This window comes from Panulirus ornatus, chromosome 22 (assembly GCF_036320965.1).
Source record: "Panulirus ornatus isolate Po-2019 chromosome 22, ASM3632096v1, whole genome shotgun sequence".
NCBI lineage: Eukaryota > Metazoa > Arthropoda > Malacostraca > Decapoda > Palinuridae > Panulirus > Panulirus ornatus.
In genome coordinates this window covers 2,982,624-3,004,293 of record NC_092245.1, presented here as the reverse complement: position 1 = coordinate 3,004,293, position 21,670 = coordinate 2,982,624, and the positions used below count along the sequence as shown (strand labels likewise).

At 39.6% G+C, this 21,670-nt stretch overlaps 1 protein-coding gene across 1 annotated transcript in view; it reads left to right on the top strand.

Annotated features, from left to right (window-relative positions):
* LOC139756499 (uncharacterized) overlaps window positions 1–21,670 on the top strand; it is a 257,963-nt gene that overhangs the window by 153,581 nt on the left and 82,712 nt on the right. Inside the window, exon 3 of the mRNA XM_071675942.1 lies at window positions 16,256–16,405. Within this exon, the coding sequence (XP_071532043.1) occupies window positions 16,256–16,405 (150 nt within the window). The remainder of the gene's footprint in view (window positions 1–16,255; window positions 16,406–21,670) is intronic.

Below are 21,670 nucleotides of genomic sequence, written 5' to 3'. Positions count from 1 at the left end.
GCCCAAAACCAAAATTCAAAACACCCTCTTTTGCTTCTCCCCAACCACGCTCTTTTAATTCCAAAAAATCTCTCTTAAACCCCTTACGTTACTCACCCCATCAAACCACCCTCACACCACACATTGGGCCTCCCAAAAAATCTCATTTCCACACAAACCATCCGCCCCCGCGCACAACCCTATCCCCTAGCCCCGCCTCGCAACCATAAACCCTTGTTTTGGAAACCCCTATTCCTTTAAACATACCCATTTTTTGCTTTTTAAAAAATTTCTCGACTTCCACAAAATTTTCAAGGCCCCCAGAATTTTTTGGGCCCCCCAAACCCCCCCCTATGATCCCCCTTTCCCTTCCCTGGTTCCATCCGCGCCAAAAATTCCCCCCCCAGATAACTAAAACACTTCACTTCCCCATTTTTTTCCCCTTCAAACTTTACCTCCCAATTGACTTGACCCTCAACCCTACTGTAAAACCCAATAAAACCTTTTCTCTTTTTCACATTTACTCTTAACTTTCTTCTTCCCCACCCTTTTTCCAAACTTTAGTCACCACCCTGCAGTTTCCCCCCAAAAGAATCAGCCACCACGCTTATCATCAGCGAACAACAACGATTTTACTTCCCAACTCTCTCATCCCCCCCAGATTTCATACCTTTCCCCCCTTTCCCAAAAATCTTGCTTTACCTCCCTAACAACCCCATCCATAAAAATAAAAAAACCCCGGAGACATCACACACCCCGCCCCCCAAAACCCACATTCAAAATATATTATATAAAATAATTTTAAAAATTTTATATATATATTTTATATAAATATATATAAAATATAAAATAATAAATATAAAATATATATATAATATATATAAAATAAATATTTAAAAATACCTTTTTCTTTTTTTTTTCCAAAAATTTTTTTTCCCATTTTCCCCCCCTTAGCAAAAGTACGTTAAAACAAGGACTGGATCTCTGAGGGAATATCCCACCTGGCCCCCCTTTTCTTTTTCCTTCTTTTGGAAAATTAAGAAAAAAAAAAAAAGGGGAGGAAATTTTCCCCCCCCCCACTTTCCCCCCCCCTTTTTTGTCGCCTTCTACGACACCAGGGAAACGTGGGAAATTTTTCTCCCCTATCCCCAGGGATTATATATATAAAATTATAAAATTATATATATTTTAAAATATAATATATAATAATATAAATTAAAATATATGGGAAAGGACACAATTTTGCCCCGTGATAAAGATTTTCCCCGGTCCACGGGAAAAGGGAACACGAAAAATTTCCCAAAGGCACTTTCGTGTAATAATCACATCATTAGGGGAGACACAAGAGAGAAAAAAACAGCCCAGTTGATATCCCAGGGAAGAGACGAACCCGGGGACGCCTTTTGGAAAACAGGGTGATTGTCCAAAACATACAAAGACTTTTCAAAAAATTTAAATTTTAAAACCCTTATAAACCAATAAGGGTTATCTAATTTGTGAACCCCATCACTAATATTAAATTAAAATTCTTTTTTTTAATTCAAAAATAAAAAAGATTCTTTGATTTTTCCCTTCTTGGTAATAGAGTAATGTAGATTTACCCAACAAGCAAAACCCAATATAAATTTTTTAAATTTTTTGATTTCAAACTATTAGTTTTGGATTTTTTACCCCACTTTTCACTAAATTTTTCCATTTGATGACCTTTTAGAATATTTATTTTGATGTTTTTTTTTGGATGAAAAACCCATTTCCCCTGTTTCAAATCAAAATTTCATTGAACTAAAAAAAATTTGGTGTATAAAAAAAACTTTTGTTTTTTAAATTTCAATGGAGTTTAATTATCCCTCAAAAATTTGGTATGGAAATTTGGGAAAACCCCTTTTTTCTTTCACCTGTATTAAGTAATTTTTATAGGGAAATTTTTTTGAAAAAAAATTAAAAACCCTTTAACCTTCCCCTTTTCAAAACCTTTTGGGTTTAAAAGTAGATGTTCTTGGTTTGGCCAAAAAATAAAAATTTAAAAATTTTTCCCCCCTTATTTAAACCCAAATTTAGTCCCTTTCCATCAAATTTACTGTAGAAAATAAAAAAAAGGGTATGTTACCATTTTTAATTGCATAAATTTATAGAAAAGGGAAAAAATTTAAAATTTTAAAGCATATACAAAAACCCCCCAAATGAAATCTCATATATCCATTATTCCTAAACTCAACATGACAGAGTAAAAAAATAAACTTTTCCAATTTTTTTTCCAAAGGGGCTTTAAAACGAATTTGCAGTCCAGAGAAAATTGATTTAGATTTGAGAAGATATATCCTATTGGATCTAAGAAAGTACCCTAGATCTTTCATTGAAAAATTTCCCTTAAGTTAGCAAAGAAATCTTTTTATAGATTTTGAGCCCAAAACCCCCCATTGACCCCAAAAAAAACCCTTTTTGGGTTCCCCTTTTAAATAATTTAAATTTTTCTTTGCTTCCCAATTTTCTTAAGTCCTTTAAAAGTAAAAATTTTCCTTTAGCAACCCAAAGATACTAAGAGAATATCTTTTAAACAGGGAACCCCCAAAAATTCTCTTTGGTTGCATCAAAAAAGTGCCTTTTGGAAGCGTGATAGATTTTTAAGTTGGACAGGCTGTAAGGATCTTCCCGTTAAACTTAAGCAACAAAAAATTATAAAAGAAAAGGGAAGAATCAAATTTCCTTTTTTTAATCACGTTTTAAAAAATAAATCCAATGTATTTTACTGGAAACGCCCCCAGTTTTTTAACTTTAACTTTAAATTTCCAAAGAAAAAAATCATTGAATCTTCTATTATTAAATACACAAAGAATTATAAACTTTAAAAATTAGTGATGGCATACAAATTTTGATAACTTTATTGTTTTATAAGAAATTTTTAAAAGGGAAAAAATTTTTGAACGCTCTTTTATCTTGGACAATCCATGTTTACCAAAAGGCGTCCTAGCTTCGTCTCTTCGATGTATATCAAAATGAATGTTATAAATTTCCTTGTGTTTTCCCCCTGATGATTAATTATTACACAAAGGGACTTTGGGGAAATTTTCCCTGTTTCAATTTTTCCCCCTGGCCCCCAAATTGGGAAAAATATATATAAAAAATTTAAAAATAAAAAATAATATATATAAAGTGGAAATAAGTGGCCCGGGGAGGGAATAATTTTGGGATACAAAAAGGGGGTTTTTTGTTGTAAAAGGAAATGGGGAGGAGCCTTTTTAAAATTTAAGTGCTGAAAAAAGGGCTGGGATTGGGAATACCTGGTTTTAAAAACGAGATATACATAAGTATACGTAAGTAAGAAGAAGATGGCCCCGAGAGCGTTTTTTGGTTTTCGTGTTAATTGGGCAGGCGCGCGAAGAGAACTTTTGGTTTAAGTGCTGAAGGGCAACTGGAGGGATGTCTGATCTTTTCCTTTTGGGAGGCTAAGGGGAAGATTTTTATGGGGTTTTCCCGAAAAGAAAATGAATGTTGGGGTGAAAAAGGGTGGTTTAATTAAATGGGGCTTGGGAAGGGGGGGCTTGTGTGAGGAAGTTTCCAGGAAGACGGGTACAGAAGGGAAAAAAGGTGAGAACAAGGGAAAAGAAAGGGGGAGTGGGGAGGAATGGGATGTTTTAGGGAATCAGTGATGGATTGCGCAAAAAAAGGGCTTTTTTGGAAGAGAAGAGGGGGGAGGGGGGTTTGTTTAAAAAAAGGGTATGGTGGGGGGATGAAAAAGTAAGATTATTAGTGAAAGAGAAGAAGAGGCATTTGGACGTTTTTTGCAGGGAAAAAAATGAAATTTAAAGGGGGAGATTAAAAAAAAAAGAGACGGAGGTCAAGAAAAAGGGGTGCAAGGGTAAAAAGGGGGCAAATGAGGGGTTGGGTGAGAGAATCTTTTAAATTTTAAGGAGAAAAAAAAAATTTTTTCGGGAAGGAGGTAAATAAAGTGCGAAAGCCCAAGGGAGCAAATGGGAACTTCTTTGAAGGGCGAAAAGGGGAGGTGATAACAAGTAGGGGTGATGTGAGGAGAGGAGTGAGTATTTTGAAGGTTTGTTGAATGGGGTTTAAATAAAAGTGGCAGATAGGGGGGTTTTTTGGTCGAGGTGGTGTGCAAAGTAAAGGGGGTTTGGGAAAAAAGTTTTGGTAAACAGAGAAGAGGTAGAAAACCCTTTGGGGAAGATGAAACCGGCAAGGCAGCGGGTTTTTAAATGGTAATCCCAGGGGAATTTTTAAAAAAAAAGGGGGTGACTGTTTTAATTGACTGTTGGTAAAAATTATTTAATTATGTATACCATGGGGAGGGGCCTGGGGGATTGGGGGAAAATGCGTGCATAGTGCCATTTTAAAAAGGGAAAAAGAGGAAAAGTGATCCCAAAAAATTAACAGGGGTATAATTTTTGTTGAGTATTCCGGTAAATTATAGGGGGGGGGGTATTGTTTTGGGGAGGGTAAGGCAGTACAAAAGCATCAATTGGGGAAGAGCATGGGGTTTTTTCAGAATGGTAGGGGGATGTGGGATCGGGTTTTTTGCTTTGGGAAGAAGTGTGAGACAAAACTTAAAAAGCAAAGGGATTTTATGTAGCATTTATGGATCTGGAGAAGGCTATAAATAGATTTGATAGAGATGCTCTGGGGAAGGTATTAAGAATTTTAGGTGTGGGACAATTTGTTAAACCCAGTAAAAGTTTTTATCGGGGAAAAAAAGGATTGTACTGTAGGAAGAGGGAAAGGTTTGGGGTTCTCAGTGAATGTGGGTTTTTGGGCGGCAGGGGTTTTGTGAGTCTCCAGGGTTGTTTGATTTTTTTATGGAGGGGGGTTTTTGGGGAGGTGAATGCAAGTTTTGAAAGAGGGGCAAGTATGAAGTCTGTTGGGGAGAGAGTTTTGGAAGTGAGTCAGTTTTGTTCGCTAAATTATCCCGCCTGGTGGCTGATTCATGGAGAAACGGGCAGAAGCGGTGACTGAGTTTGGAAAAAGTTTTAAAGAAAAATTTAAAGTAAATGGGGAAAAAGGGGGAAAGGTTTTGGGGTCCCAAGGGGGGGTTTGGGGGTCAAGTAAATTTGGGAGGTAAGTTTGAATGGAGAAAAACTGGAGGAAGAAAATGTTTTTAATATCTGGGAGTGGTCTCCCGCGGAGGGAAACCCATGGAAGGGGAAGTTGATCATAGGGGGGAAGGGGGCGAAAAACCGGGACCTTGAAGAATGTGGGGAAAGGGTCGAGAACATTTCTCGGGGGAAAACAAAAATGGGTAAGGTTTTTGAAAAGGGAAAAGTGGTTTTTAACAAAAAGGGTATGGTTGCGAGGCGTGGGCTATGGATAGAGTTGTTCGCAAAGGGGGAAGGATGAGCTTTGGGAAAAGAGATTTTTTAGGACCCAAAGTGTGTGGGAAAGGGGGTTTGAAACGAGTAATAACGTAAGGGGAAGAGAGATGGTTTTGGGAAAAAAAAAGACGTGGTTTTTTAGAGCAGAAGAGTGTTTTTAAATGGGTTTTGGGGAAAATGGAGAAATGATGAGGGAAAAATTGACCAAGGGGGATATATTGTCGGAGGTGGGGGGGAACGAGGAGAAGTGGAGACCAAATTGAGGTGGAAAGATGGAGTGAAAAAGATTTTGGTGAAACGGGGGCCCGAACATGCAGGAGGGAAAAAAAAGGGGAAGGAAAGAGTGAATTGGAACGATGGGGGGTTTTAATTTCCCGGGGGTTTACGTGCTGTCCCGTGGAATTTAATCAGGGCTGTGAAAACGTCCCGGGGGAAACCATGGAAAGCGGGTAGGTATGTAAAATTTTTCGTGTGTGGGCGAAAGGAAAAAACATGTGTATGGGGTTGGTTTTTGGGGGTTTTTTTTCGTCTGTTTCCCCTTTTCGCTAACCCCCGCAAAAAGCGGGGGACGCGACCAAACAAAAAAAAAAAAAAAAAAAATATAAATTTTAAAAAATTAATAAAAATATGTATAAAATATTTATATAAATATTTTTTTTTTTTTTTTTTTTTTTTTTAAAATATTCCCTTTCCCGCGTTAGCGAGGTAGCTTTAAAAACAGAGGGCGGGGCTTTTTTTGGAATATCCCCCCCCTGGCCCCCTTTTGTTTCCCCCTTTTGGAAAATTAAAAAAAAAAAAGAAAAGGGGGGGATTTCCCCGCCCCCCGCTCCCTTTCCCCCTTTTTGTCGCCTTTTTACGACACGCAGGGAAACGTGGGAAGTATTTTAATCCCCATCCCCAGGGGTAGGGGATTAAGAATACTTATATTATATATATATATATATATATAAAATATAATTTTAAAATATAATATAATATATATATAAAATATAAATATAATATATATATACGTATAAAAAATATATAAAATATATATATATATATATATATATAAAAATAAAATTAAAAATATTATATATATATACGTATAATAATATTTAAAAAAAATATATATATATATTAAATATAAATATATATAAAACGTATATAAATATATATAAATAAAAATATATATTTTAAAAAATAATATATATATATTATATATATATAAATCATTTTTCTTATTGTTTTTTTCCCGCGCAGCGAGGGAGCGCAAGGAAATAGAAAAAGAATGGCCAAACCACACCCCCAAAATTTCATACACACCCACACACGTAAAATATAATACCCCAAAAATTTCAACGTATTCATCTATAACAACAAAAACATAGACATACATACACCCTGTACATAATTTTTTACTTGGGTGCTTTCATCCCTTTACGTCGCCAACCCCGCCACAAAAACGAAATGGGAAACCCCCCTTCTTTCCCCCCGGCGAGCGAGGTAACCTAGAAAAAGAAAAACAAAGACCACCCTTCGGGTTTCCCCCTCAGTCTCTAGGGTCATGTGTTTAAAACACCGAAACCCACACCCGTTTTTCCCCAAAACCATTCCCCACAAAACTTTCCATGGTTTTCCCCCCGAAAGCCCTTTAATTTCCCCGGTTCAATCCCTTGACAAAACAAACGAAACCCCGGGATAAACCCCATCGTACCAATTCACTTTTTTTCCTTGACTCCCTTTTAACCCCCCTGTGTGTTTAGGCCCCCCATTTTTCTCAAAATCTTTTTTCCCCTCCACCATCCACCTCCCAATTTGGGCTCCCCCTTTTCCTTTTCCCCCCACCTCTGACACATAAATCTTCTTTGTCAATCTTTCCTCACCTTTTATTCTCCCCCAGTGAACCCAAACCCTTTTTAAAAACACCATCTTCTCTCTCTTGAAAACCCCGGTCTTTTTTATTACCAACATCTCTCTTATCCTTTCTTTTCTTACTCCGATAAAAAAAACCTCAACCACAAAGTCCTTTTAAAATTCTCATTTTCCCACAAAATTCACCTCCACTGCACAACCCTATCTATCTTTTCTATCTAAACCTATCTATCATCAAACTATCTATCTATATATAATATTTTATATTATATAATTTTTATATATATATAAATATTTTATATATAAAATATATATGGGGAAATTTCCCGGGAAAGGGGGCAAATGGGGAAGGTGAAACAATAGTGGGATGTGGAAGGGGTTGGGGTGGGTAATTTTTAAGGTTTGGTTTAATGTGTTTGAATGATAAATGGCAGATATAGGGTGGTTTTGGTGAGGGGTGGCAAAGTTTTGAGGGTTTTGGGGAAAAAAATTTTAAAAAGAAAAAAGGGAGGAAAACTTTGCGGGAAAATGAAACCCCCCAAGGCAGCAGGTTTGGATTGGGATTTCATTTGGGAAATTTTTTAAAAAAGGGGGGGACTGTATTTTGACTGGGTTTGGGAAGTTATTTAAATTTTGTATACTCAGGGGAGGGGCCTGAGGGGTTTGGGAAGGTGCATAGTGGGCCCTTGTACAAACAAAAGGGGTAAAAGTATGCTTTAAATTACATGGGATAAGTTTTTTTGAGAAATTTCCGGGAAATTAAAATGGGGGGGGGATTGATTGAGAGGGTGAAGCATGTACAAAACATCAATTGGGGAAAAGCATGTGGGTTTTTAGAAGTGGTAAGGAAGTGTGGGTCAGGTGTTTTTCTTTGAAAAATGTTGGGGAGAAAACTTAGAAAAGCCAAATGGAAATTTTTAAGTAGCATTTTTGGATCCCGGAGAAGGGATATGAAAAGAGTTGATAGAGATGCTCCGGGGGAAGGTTTTTAAGAAAATATGGTGTGGGAAAGGGAAAATTTTTAGAAGCAGTGAAAAGTTTTTTTTCGAGGATGTAAGGCATGTGTACGTGTAGGAAAGAGGGAAAAGGGGTGGTTCTCAGGAATGTAGGTTTGCGGGAGGGGGTGTGTGTCTCCATGGTTGGTTTTAATTTTTTTGGAAAAGGGGGTTTTTAGGGGGGTGAAAAGCAAGAGTTTTGGGAAAGGGGGGCAATATGAAGTCTGTTGGGGGTGAAAGCTTGGGAAAATTTAGTCTTTTTTGTTTGCTGAGATACAGCGCTGGGGCTGATTCATTGAAAACTGCAGAAGCGGTGACTTAGTTTGGTAAAGTGGGGTTAAAGAAGAAAGTTTTTTTTTTTTTTTTTTTTTTTTTTTTTTGGGTTTTTTTTGGGGGGTTTTTTTTTTTTTAAAGAAAATGTGAAAAAGAGAAAAGGTTTTAGGTACAGAAAAGGGTTGAGGGTCAAGCCCAATTTGGGGGGAATTTTTTGAATGGAGAAAAACGGAGGAAAAAAAGGGTTTTTAGATATTTTGGGAGGGGATCGGGCGGGGAGGGAAAACCATGGAAGGGAAGTTGATCAAAAGGGGGGGGGAAAGGGGGCGAAAACCCGGGAAAGCCTTGAAGAATGTGTAAGTCGAAAACATTATCTCGGAAAGCAAAAATGGGTTAAGTTTTGAAGGAATAGGGTTCCAAAAATTTTTTTGTATTTTTCAAAGGCCCGTGGCTAGGGAAATAAGTTGTGCGGGAAAGGGATGGATGTGCTGGAAATGAGATTTTTGGGAGGAAAATGGGGGGGTAAAGGTGGTTTGATCGAGTAAGAACGTAAGGTATTAAGAATATATGGTGTGGGAGGCAAGTTGTTAGAAGCAGTGAAAAGTTTTTATCGAGGATGTAAGGCATGTGTACGTGTAGGAAGAGAGGAAAGTGATTGGTTCTCAGTGAATGTAGGTTTGCGGCAGGGGTGTGTGATGTCTCCATGGTTGTTTGATTTGTTTATGGATGGGGTTGTTAGGGAGGTGAATGCAAGAGTTTTGGAAAGAGGGGCAAGTATGAAGTCTGTTGGGGATGAGAGAGCTTGGGAAGTGAGTCAGTTGTTGTTCGCTGATGATACAGCGCTGGTGGCTGATTCATGTGAGAAACTGCAGAAGCTGGTGACTGAGTTTGGTAAAGTGTGTTAAAGAAGAAAGTTAAGAGTAAATGTGAATAAGAGCAAGGTTATTAGGTACAGTAGGGTTGAGGGTCAAGTCAATTGGGAGGTAAGTTTGAATGGAGAAAAACTGGAGGAAGTAAAGTGTTTTAGATATCTGGGAGTGGATCTGACAGCGGATGGAACCATGGAAGCGGAAGTTGATCATAGGGTGGGGAAGGGGGCGAAAATCCTGGGAGCCTTGAAGAATGTGTGGAAGTCGAGAACATTATCTCGGAAAGCAAAAATGGGTATGTTTGAAGGAATAGTGGTTCCAACAATGTTGTATGGTTGCGAGGCGTGGGCTATGGATAGAGTTGTGCGCAGGAGGATGGATGTGCTGGAAATGAGATGTTTGAGGACAATGTGTGGTGTGAGGTGGTTTGATCGAGTAAGTAACGTAAGGGTAAGAGAGATGTGTGGAAATAAAAAGAGCGTGGTTGAGAGAGCAGAAGAGTGTGTTTTGAAATGGTTTGGGCACATGGAGAGAATGAGTGAGGAAAGATTGACCAAGAGGATATATGTGTCGGAGGTGGAGGGAACGAGGAGAAGTGGGAGACCAAATTGGAGGTGGAAAGATGGAGTGAAAAAGATTTTGTGTGATCGGGGCCTGAACATGCAGGAGGGTGAAAGGAGGGCAAGGAATAGAGTGAATTGGATCGATGTTGTATACCGGGGTTGACGTGCTGTCAGTGGATTGAATCAGGGCATGTGAAGCGTCTGGGGTAAACCATGGAAAGCTGTGTAGGTATGTATATTTGCGTGTGTGGACGTATGTATATACATGTGTATGGGGTTGGGTTGGGCTATTTCTTTCGTCTGTTTCCTTTGCGCTACCTCGCAAACGCGGGAGACAGCGACAAAGCAAAAAAAAAAAAAAAAATAATATATATATATATATATATATATATATATATATATATATATATATATATATATATTTTTTTTTTTTTTTTTTTAAACTATTCGCCATTTCCCGCGTTAGCGAGGTAGCGTTAAGAACAGAGGACTGGGTCTTTTTCGGAATATCCTCACCTGGCCCCCTCTGTTCCCTCTTTTGGAAAATTAAAAAAAAAAATGAGAGGGGAGGATTTCCAGCCCCCCGCTCCCTCCCCTTTTAGTCGCCTTCTACGACACGCAGGGAATACGTGGGAAGTATTCTTAATCCCCTATCCCCAGGGATAGGGGATTAAGAATACTTATATATATATATATATATATATATATATATATATATATATATATATATATATATATATATATACGTATATATATATATATATATATATATATATATATATATATATATATATATATATATATATTATCCCTGGGGATAGGGGAGCAAGAATACTTCCCATGTATTCCCTGCGTGTCGTAGAAGGCGACTAAAAGGGGAGGGAGCGGGGGGCTGGAAATCCTCCCCTCTCGTTTTTTTTTAATTTTCCAAGGGGAGGAACAGAGAATTGGGCCGGGTGAGGGTAGTCCCTCAAAGGCTCAGTCCTCTGTTCTTTACGCTACCTCGCTAATGCGGGAAATGGCGAATAGTTTGAAAGAAAGAAAAAAGATATATATATATATATATACGTATATATATATATATATATATATATATATATATATATATATATATATATATATATATATATATACGTATATATATATATATATATATATATATATATATATATATATATATATATATATATATATATATATATATATATATATATAAATCATTTGCTTATTGTTTTGTTTCCCGCGTCAGCGAGGTAGCGCAAGGAAATAGATGAAAGAATGGCCAAACACACACATCTATATACATACACACCCACACACGTACATATACATACCTATAAATTTCAACGTATTCATCTATATACATACACAGACATATACATACATACACATGTACATATTCATACTTGCTGCTTTCATCCATTTACGTCGCCACCCCGCCACACGTGAAATGGTACCATTCTTCCTCCGCGTGCGAGCGAGGTAGCGCTAGAAAAAGACAACAAAGACCACATTCGTTCACACTCAGTCTCTAGCTGTCATGTGTAATACACCGAAACGACAGCTCCGTTTCCACATCCATTCCCCACAAAACTTTCCATGGTTTACCCCAGACGCTTCACATGCCCTGGTTCAATCCATTGACAACACATCGACCCCGGTATACCACATCGTACCAATTCACTTTATTCCTTGCACGTCTTTCACCCTCCTGTGTGTTCAGGCCCCGATCGCTCAAAATCTTTTCCACTCCATCCATCCACCTCCAATTTGGTCTCCCACTTCTCGTTCCCTCCACCTCTGACACATATATCTTCTTTGTCAATCTTTCCTCACTCATTCTCTCCATGTGACCAAACCATTTCAATACACCATCTTCTGCTCTCTCTTGACCACGCTCTTTTTATTACCATACATCTCTCTTATCCTTTCTTTGCTTACTCGATCAAACCACCTCATACCACATATTGTCTTTAAACTTCTCATTTCCTACACATTCACCGTCCACTGCACAACCCTATCTATCTATCTATCTATCTCTATCTATCTATCTATCTATCTATCTATATATATATATATATATATATATATATATATATATATATATATATATATGGGAACTTCAGGGAAGGGCGCAAATGGGGAGGTGATAACAAGTAGTGGTGATGTGAGAAGGAGATGGAGTGAGTATTTTGAAGGTTTGTTGAATGTGTTTGATGATAGAGTGGCAGATATAGGGTGTTTTGGTCGAGGTGGTGTGCAAAGTTAGAGGGTTAGGGAAAATGATTTGGTAAACAGAGAAGAGGTAGTAAAAGCTTTGCGGAAGATGAAAGCCGGCAAGGCAGCAGGTTTGGATGGTATTGCAGTGGAATTTATTAAAAAAGGGGGTGACTGTATTGTTGACTGGTTGGTAAGGTTATTTAATGTATGTATGACTCATGGTGAGGTGCCTGAGGATTGGCGGAATGCGTGCATAGTGCCATTGTACAAAGGCAAAGGGGATAAGAGTGAGTGCTCAAATTACAGTGGGATAAGTTTGTTGAGTATTCCTGGTAAATTATATGGGAAGGTATTGATTGAGAGGGTGAAGGCATGTACAGAGCATCAGATTGGGGAAGAGCAGTGTGGTTTCAGAAGTGGTAGAGGATGTGTGGATCAGGTGTTTGCTTTGAAGAATGTATGTGAGAAATACTTAGAAAAGCAAATGGATTTGTATGTAGCATTTATGGATCTGGAGAAGGCATATGATAGAGTTGATAGAGATGCTCTGTGGAAGGTATTAAGAATATATGGTGTGGGAGGCAAGTTGTTAGAAGCAGTGAAAAGTTTTTATCGAGGATGTAAGGCATGTGTACGTGTAGGAAGAGAGGAAAGTGATTGGTTCTCAGTGAATGTAGGTTTGCGGCAGGGGTGTGTGATGTCTCCATGGTTGTTTGATTTGTTTATGGATGGGGTTGTTAGGGAGGTGAATGCAAGAGTTTTGGAAAGAGGGGCAAGTATGAAGTCTGTTGGGGATGAGAGAGCTTGGGAAGTGAGTCAGTTGTTGTTCGCTGACGATACAGCGCTGGTGGCTGATTCATGTGAGAAACTGCAGAAGCTGGTGACTGAGTTTGGTAAAGTGTGTGAAAGAAGAAAGTTAAGAGTAAATGTGAATAAGAGCAAGGTTATTAGGTACAGTAGGGTTGAGGGTCAAGTCAATTGGGAGGTGAGTTTGAATGGAGAAAAACTGGAGGAAGTGAAGTGTTTTAGATATCTGGGAGTGGATCTGGCAGCGGATGGAACCATGGAAGCAGAAGTTGATCATAGGGTGGGGGAGGGGGCGAAAATTCTGGAAGCCTTGAAGAATGTGTGGAAGTCGAGAACATTATCTCGGAAAGCAAAAATGGGTATGTTTGAAGGAATAGTGGTTCCAACAATGTTGTATGGTTGCGAGGCGTGGGCTATGGATAGAGTTGTGCGCAGGAGGATGGATGTGCTGGAAATGAGATGTTTGAGGACAATGTGTGGTGTGAGGTGGTTTGATCGAGTAAGTAACGTAAGGGTAAGAGAGATGTGTGGAAATAAAAAGAGCGTGGTTGAGAGAGCAGAAAAGGGTGTTTTGAAATGGTTTGGGCACATGGAGAGAATGAGAGAGGAAAGATTGACCAAGAGGATATATGTGTCGGAGGTGGAGGGAACGAGGAGAAGTGGGAGACCAAATTGGAGGTGGAAAGATGGAGTGAAAAAGATTTTGTGTGATCGGGGCCTGAACATGCAGGAGGGTGAAAGGAGGGCAAGGAATAGAGTGAATTGGATCGATGTGGTATATCGGGGTTGACGTGCTGTCAGTGGATTGAATCAGGGCATGTGAAGCGTCTGGGGTAAACCATGGAAAGCTGTGTAGGTATGTATATTTGCGTGTGTGGACGTATGTATATACATGTGTATGGGGGTGGGTTGGGCCATTTCTTTCGTCTGTTTCCTTGCGCTACCTCGTAAATGCGGGAGACAGCTACAAAAAAAATAAAAAAATAAAAAAAAAAATATATATATATATATATATATATAATATATATATATATATATATATATATATATATATATATATAAATATATATATATATATATATATATATATATATATATATATATATATATATATATATATATATATATATAAAACGAGAGGGGAGGATTTCCAGCCACCCGCTCCCTCCCCTTTTTGTCCCCTTTTTTTCTTTTCTTTTTTTTTCCAAAAGAAGGAACAGAGAAGGGGGCCAGGTGAGGATATTCACTCTAAGGCCCAGTCCTCTGTTCTAAACGCTACCTCGCTAACGCGGGAAATGGCGAATAGATTAAAAGAAAAAAAAAAAAAATATATATATATATATATATATATATATATATATATATATATATATATATATATATATTTTATATATATATATATATATATATATATATATATATATATATATATATTATATTATTATTTTTATTATACTTTGTCGCTGTCTCCCGCGTTTGCGAGGTAGCGCAAGGAAACAGACGAAAGAAATGGCCCAACCTCCCCCCATACACATGTATATACATACGTCCACACACGCAAATATACATACCTACACAGCCTTCCACGGTTTACCCCAGACGCTTCACATGCCCTGCTTCAATCCACTGACAGCACGTCAACCCCGGTATACCACATCGCTCCAACTCACTCTATTCCTTGCCCTCCTTTCACCCTCCTGCATGTTCAGGCCCCGATCACACAAAATCTTTTTCACTCCATCTTTCCACCTCCAATTTGGTCTCCCTCTTCTCCTTGTTCCCTCCACCTCCGACACATATATCCTCTTGGTCAATCTTTCCTCACTCATCCTCTCCATGTGCCCAAACCACTTCAAAACACCCTCTTCTGCTCTCTCAACCACGCTCTTTTTATTTCCACACATCTCTCTTACCCTTACGTTACTCACTCGATCAAACCACCTCACACCACACATTGTCCTCAAACATCTCATTTCCAGCACATCCATCCTCCTGCGCACAACTCTATCCATAGCCCACGCCTCGCAACCATACAACATTGTTGGAACCACTATTCCTTCAAACATACCCATTTTTGCTTTCCGAGATAATGTTCTCGACTTCCACACATTCTTCAAGGCCCCCAGGATTTTCGCCCCCTCCCCCACCCTATGATCCACTTCCGCTTCCATGGTTCCATCCGCTGCCAGATCCACTCCCAGATATCTAAAACACTTCACTTCCTCCAGTTTTTCTCCATTCAAACTCACCTCCCAATTGACTTGACCCTCAACCCTACTGTACCTAATAACCTTGCTCTTATTCACATTTACTCTTAACTTTCTTCTTCCACACACTTTTCCAAACTCAGTCACCAGCTTCTGCAGTTTCTCACATGAATCAGCCACCAGCGCTGTATCATCAGCGAACAACGACTGGTTCACTTCCCAAGCTCTCTCATCCCCAACAGACTTCATACTTGCCCCTCTTTCCAAAACTCTTGCATTTACCTCCCTAACAACCCCATCCATAAACAAATTAAACAACCATGGAGACATCACACACCCCTGCCGCAAACCTACATTCACTGAGAACCAATCACTTTCCTCTCTTCCTACACGTACACATGCCTTACATCCTCGATAAAAACTTTTCACTGCTTCTAACAACTTTCCTCCCACACCATATATTCTTAATACCTTCCACAGAGCATCTCTATCAACTCTATCATATGCCTTCTCCAGATCCATAAATGCTACATACAAATCCATTTGCTTTTCTAAGTATTTCTCCCATACATTCTTCAAAGCAAACACCTGATCCACACATCCTCTACCACTTCTGAAACCACACTGCTCTTCCCCAATCTGATGCTCTGTACATGCCTTCACCCTTTCAATCAATATATATATATATATTTGTATGGCTATAGCAACTTTTCAAACTATATGATACTTTCCTATCTCATACCTGGAGAGGCAGCTGAGCATATACCCTGCGCAGGCATTCACACCACTAAACCTCGTTACATACCCCGACCTTGAGCTTTGTTATTGTGGTAGGAAATGTCAGTTCATAGATGCAATGATGGAGTGGTTAAAAGGTTATGTAGTTTCAGTGTCTTCAGTATGAGCGTTACATCTTGGGCATAATGGGTCTTATGGTATGTTGTATGTGGAACGTATTCTGGTGAATATTTGTGTGGATGTTTATCATTGACAAGAAGTCATTTCTTGAACGCCATTTGTAATATAGATATAGCAGAGTTTGCGTAATATTTTTCCAATATGTGCGGCAAATTCTGATGAGTTTGCGTTTAGATGTTTGTCTTTCACAGCATAGACACCCAATGTAATATAGATATGGAAATTTTGAAATGTCTAATGTTTCCATTGCAGCATACATCATGGCCAGTGCAGCACTGTGTGTTATCTGCTTGCTGTTGGATATCTTCGCAACCATTATGACTGGGCTTGGCCTTAGCAACAATGACCCCACCGTGAAGACCCGTTACTACCGCATTGCTGTCTGGGTCATGACCCTCGCATGTCAGTACCACAATCATAGCATATTTTTGTTGGATTATTAATCAGTGTAGTATTCTCTTTGATTCTATTACTTGTAAATGCAAGTTTTGGTATATTGGTTCCTTTTAACCCACAGGCCATGTGCATTTGATATCTTTCATTGCATGATATATACGTGTAGTTATCCAGCATTCTTTTCCAGGTTATTATGCACGAATTTTGTTGTATGACTTCAGAAAGGCAAGTTGGTACTAACTGATGATTCATATTAAGAATAATTTCCATCTGTATGTAACAGGTATTGTAAGTGTTACCGGACTCTGCCGGCAAATGCCACAACATGAGTGAGGAGTCACTTTCGTCAAGGCAATATTATGGTCAGTAGATGGAAAAGAGGAGTCTCAATAAGAACTTTCTAGCTCCAAAGTAGTCCCCCATTTTCTATATCTTTCATGGATTGGAGCCACAAAGCTTTAGGAGCCCCAATAAAGGAGTGCAAAGGGGTATACAATAACATGACAGGCATAACATGATCCGTATCAATGTACGTAATATTTTTACGTGTTGAATGGGAGGTGGGAACCAGAGGACACCAAGTGCTCAATGAATTTATCAAAATGTAAAAAAGGCCACATCCGGTCACATCCATCCTCTAATTGTCATGCGCAATGCACAGAAACCAGAGCTCCCTATCCACAACCAAGTCTCAGACCTTTCCATGGTTTAGCCCGACCATATCACGCGACCAAGTACGGTCCATTGCCAGCACACACCCCCTGTTTACCATATCGTTCCAGTTAACGGTGTCTTGTGCACGCCTTTCAACCTCTTGCATGTTCAGGCCCCGATCACTCTAAAATCTTTTTCATTACATCCTTCTATCTCCAATTTGGTCTACCCCTTTACCTTGTATCCATTACTTCTGACACGTATATTCTCTTTCTCAACCTCTCCTCACTCATTCTCTCCATATGTTGAAACCATTTCAGCACACCCTCTTCTGCTCTCTCATTACTGCATCACTTATCCTCTCATTTCTTACTTGACCAAACCACTTCATACCACGTATTATCCCCAAAAACTTCTTTTCCAGTTCATCCACTCTCTTCAGCACGTCCTCGTCTGTAACCATTCATTTCATCCGGATAGCAACACTAGGACTACTATTCTTTCAAACATAGCCGTTTTGCTCTTCTACATAACGACCTCTTTTTCACTCATTCTTCAAAACTCCCTGAACCTTTGCCCCCTCACCCACCTCATGACTTACTTCACTTCTGTTGTTTCATTCGCTATCTTGTCCATTTCTGGTTATCTAAATCATTGTATCTCCTGCAATTTTCTTTCCATTCAAACACACAGCAACTAACCTGTCCCTCGGCCCTGCTTTGAACCTAATTACTTTGCTTTTATTCATATTTATTCTCAACTTCCTCCTTTATCCTACTTTCCCATACTTAGTCACTACCTTCTGCAGTTTCTTACTTGAAAATACAAGCAACTGCCTCACTCCCCAGGCCCCCTTCACCTTTTAGAGGCTGCATATTCGCCCCACTCTCCAGTACCCTTGCTTTTACCTTCTTCACCCCTCTCTCCCAACCATAAACAATTAAACAGCCTTGGTGACATCAAACCTATGCTGCAGAGCAACCTTCACCTGGAACCACCTCTCGCCTCTCTTCCTACTCGTACAAATGCCTTATATTCGATAAAACTTCTCTGCTTCTCGTAGCTTTCCTTCCACACCATGTTTACGCAAGACCTTCCAATTAGACATGTCTGTCAACGCTTTCATATGCTTTTAAATGCCATATATAAAACCTGTTTTTCTGTGTATTCATCACACATCCTCTGCCACTCCTGAAATCACATTGTTCCTTCCCAAACTAATGCTTTGTATATTCCTTCATCCTCTCAGTCGCTACTTTCCCATACAGCTTAACATGTATTCCCAAAAGATTTATGCTTCTGTAGTTCAAACACTTTCCTTTGTTACCCCTTGTCTTTATACAGAGGCACTTTACATTCATTCTGCCAGTTCTCAGGCACGTTACTATGATCTATACATACAGTGAAAGTTCTAGCTTACTAATGAAGAGCACAGTCCCATCCTTTCTTAAGAAATTCAACTGCATTACTACCCACGCCAGCTGCCTTGCCACATTTCCTCTTACGTAAGGCTTTTACCATCTCTTCTCTCTTCACCAAACCACTCTCTCTGACTCTCACTTCGCGCATCACCCCGACCCAAACATCTTGCATCTTCCACCTAGTCATGAAACACATTGAACAGTCCTTCAGAATACACACTCCATCTTCTACTCACCTCATCACTACCTTTTACCACTTTCCCATTTGCCCCCTTCAACGATGTTCCCAGTCCTTACAAAACATCTCATTCTGCCTGGAATTCACTGTTACTTGCTCACCCTAACTCTCATTTGCCCTTTTATTTCTAACACTTGCACCTGCTTCTTGACCTCTTCTGCTTTCTTTTGTGCATCTCCCAAGAATTTGCACTCCATCCCTGTGAGTAACGCTTATATACCTCTCGTTTCTCTTTTCATAGCAATTTCGTCATTATACCAGCCACTACCCTGTCTCACTTGCCCACTTCCCACATTCCGCATACCACACCATTAACCTTCCAAAACACCTTATTCTCCCTGAAATTCACTGATACTCACTCACTCTAACTCTCATTTACCCTCTTTTTTAACTCCTGCCTCTTCTTGACCTCTTGCTGATTTCTCTTGTACACATCTCAATCATTTGCACTTCATCTCTGTAAGTGCCACTCATATGCCTCTCTTTTCTCTTTTAATTAGCAACCTTTTTCCATCATACCGTTAGCAACTTTACTTCGTCACATCACTCATTACCCTTTCTCGCTTGCTCACCTTCCACATCCAGCATTCTATTCTCTTCACTCTTACGTGCCAGCACCATTTCCCTAAATACATACCACTCCTCTAGCTTTGTTTTCTCTCACTATTTACCATTCTGTTTCCAATTTCTTTTGGTATTCTTCACTCAAGTCTTGTTTTCACCACCTTCTTCTTAATCATATCTTTTCCTCTTTTTCACGAAAACCACTACAAATCTTCATCCTTGACTCCACCAGATAATGATTAGACATCCCACCAGCTGCCCATTTCAGCACATTCACATCCAAGAGTCTCTTTTTGGTATGCCTATCCATTAGAATGTAATCCATTAATGCCCGCTTGCCCTATTTCCTACACACATTTGTATACTTGTGTATGTCCCTCGTATTAAACCAGATATTCCCAGCCACAAGCTCTTTTTCATCAAACAGCTCCACAAGCTGTCCATCATTTCTATTCACTTTGCTGAATACCAATACCTCCCAGTTATACCTTTAACTGCAACATTACTCACTTTTAAATTTAAATTTCCCATCAGTAATGCTAATGATTTGTACATATAGAGAGAATGAGTGAGGAAAGATTGACGAAGTGGATATGTGTGTCAGAGGTGAAGGGAACAAGAAGTGGGAGACCAAATTGGAGGTGGAAAGATGGAGTGAAAAAGATTTTGAGTGATCAGGGGCTGAACATATAGGAGGGTGCAACGAATAGAATGAATTGGAACGATGTGGTATACCGGGGTCGACGTGCTGTCAGTGGACTGAACCAGGGCATGTGAAGCGTCTGGGGTAAACCATGGAAAGGTCTGTGGGGCTTGAATGTAGATAAGGAGCTGTGGTTTCGGTACATTAAACATGACAGCTAGAGATTGAGTGTGAACAAAGGTGGCCTTCTTTGTTTTCCTGGCACTACCTCGCTGAAGCAGGGGGTAGCGTTGCTGTTTCCTGTTGGGCAGGGAAGCGACAGGAATGGATGAAGGCAAGCAAGTATGAATATGTCTGCGTATATGTATTTGTATGGGCGTATTTGGGCGTTTTTGTATATTTATTTATTTATTTTATTTATTTTGCTTTGTCTCTGTCTCCCGCGTTAGCGAGGTAGCGCAAGGAAACAGACGAAAGAATGGCCCGACCCGCCCACATACACATGTATATACATACACGTCCACACACGCAAATATACATACCTATATATCTCAATGTACACACATATATACACACACAGACATATACATATATACACATGTACATAATTCATACTGTTTGCCTTTATTTGTTCCCATTGCCACCTCGCCACACATGGAATAACAACCCCCTCCCCCCTCATGTGTGTGAGGTAGCGCAAGGAAAAGATAACAAAGGCCCCATTCATTCACACTCAGTCTCTAGCAGTCATGCAATAATGCACTGAAACCACAGCTCCCTTTCCACATCCAGGCCCCACACAACTTTCCATGGTTTACCCCAGACACCTCACATGCCCTGGTTCAATCCATTGACAGCACGTCCACCCCGGTATACCACATCATTTTAATTCACTCTATTCCTTGCACGCCTTTCACCCTCCTGCATGTTCAGGCCCCGATCACTCAAAATCTTTTTCACTCCATCTTTCCACCTCCAATTTGGTCTCCCACTTCTCCTCATTCCCTCCACCTCCGACACATATATCCTCTTGGTCAATCTTTCCTCACTCATTCTCTCCATGTGCCCAAACCATTTCAAAACACCCTCTTCTGCTCTCTCAACCACACTCTTTTTATTTCCACACATCTCTCTTACCCTTACATTACTTACTCGATCAAACCACCTCACACCCCATATTGTCCTCAAACATCTCATTTCCAGCACATCCACCCTCCTGCGCACAACTCTATTCATAGCCCACACCATGCAACCATACAACATTGTTGGAACCACTATTCCTTCAAACATACCCATTTTTGCTTTCCGAGATAATGTTCTCGACTTCCAAACATTCTTCAAGGCTCCCAGAATTTTCGCCCCCTCCCCCACCCTATGATTCACTTCCGCTTCCATGGTTCCATTCGCTGCCAGATCCACTCCCAGATATCTAAAACACTTTACTTCCTCTAGTTTTCTCCATTCAAACTTACCTCCCAATTGACTTGACCCTCAACCCCACTGTACCTAATACCCTTGCTCTTATTCACATTTACTCTTAACTTTCTTCTTTCACACACTTTACCAAACCCAGTCACCAGCTTCTGCAGTTTCTTGCATGAATCAGCCACCAGCGCTGTATCATCAGCGAACAACAACTGACTCACTTCCCAAGCTCTCTCATCCAGAACACACTGCATACTTGCCCCTCTTTCCAAAACTCTTGCATTCACCTCCCTAACAACCCCATCCATAAACAAATTAAACAACCA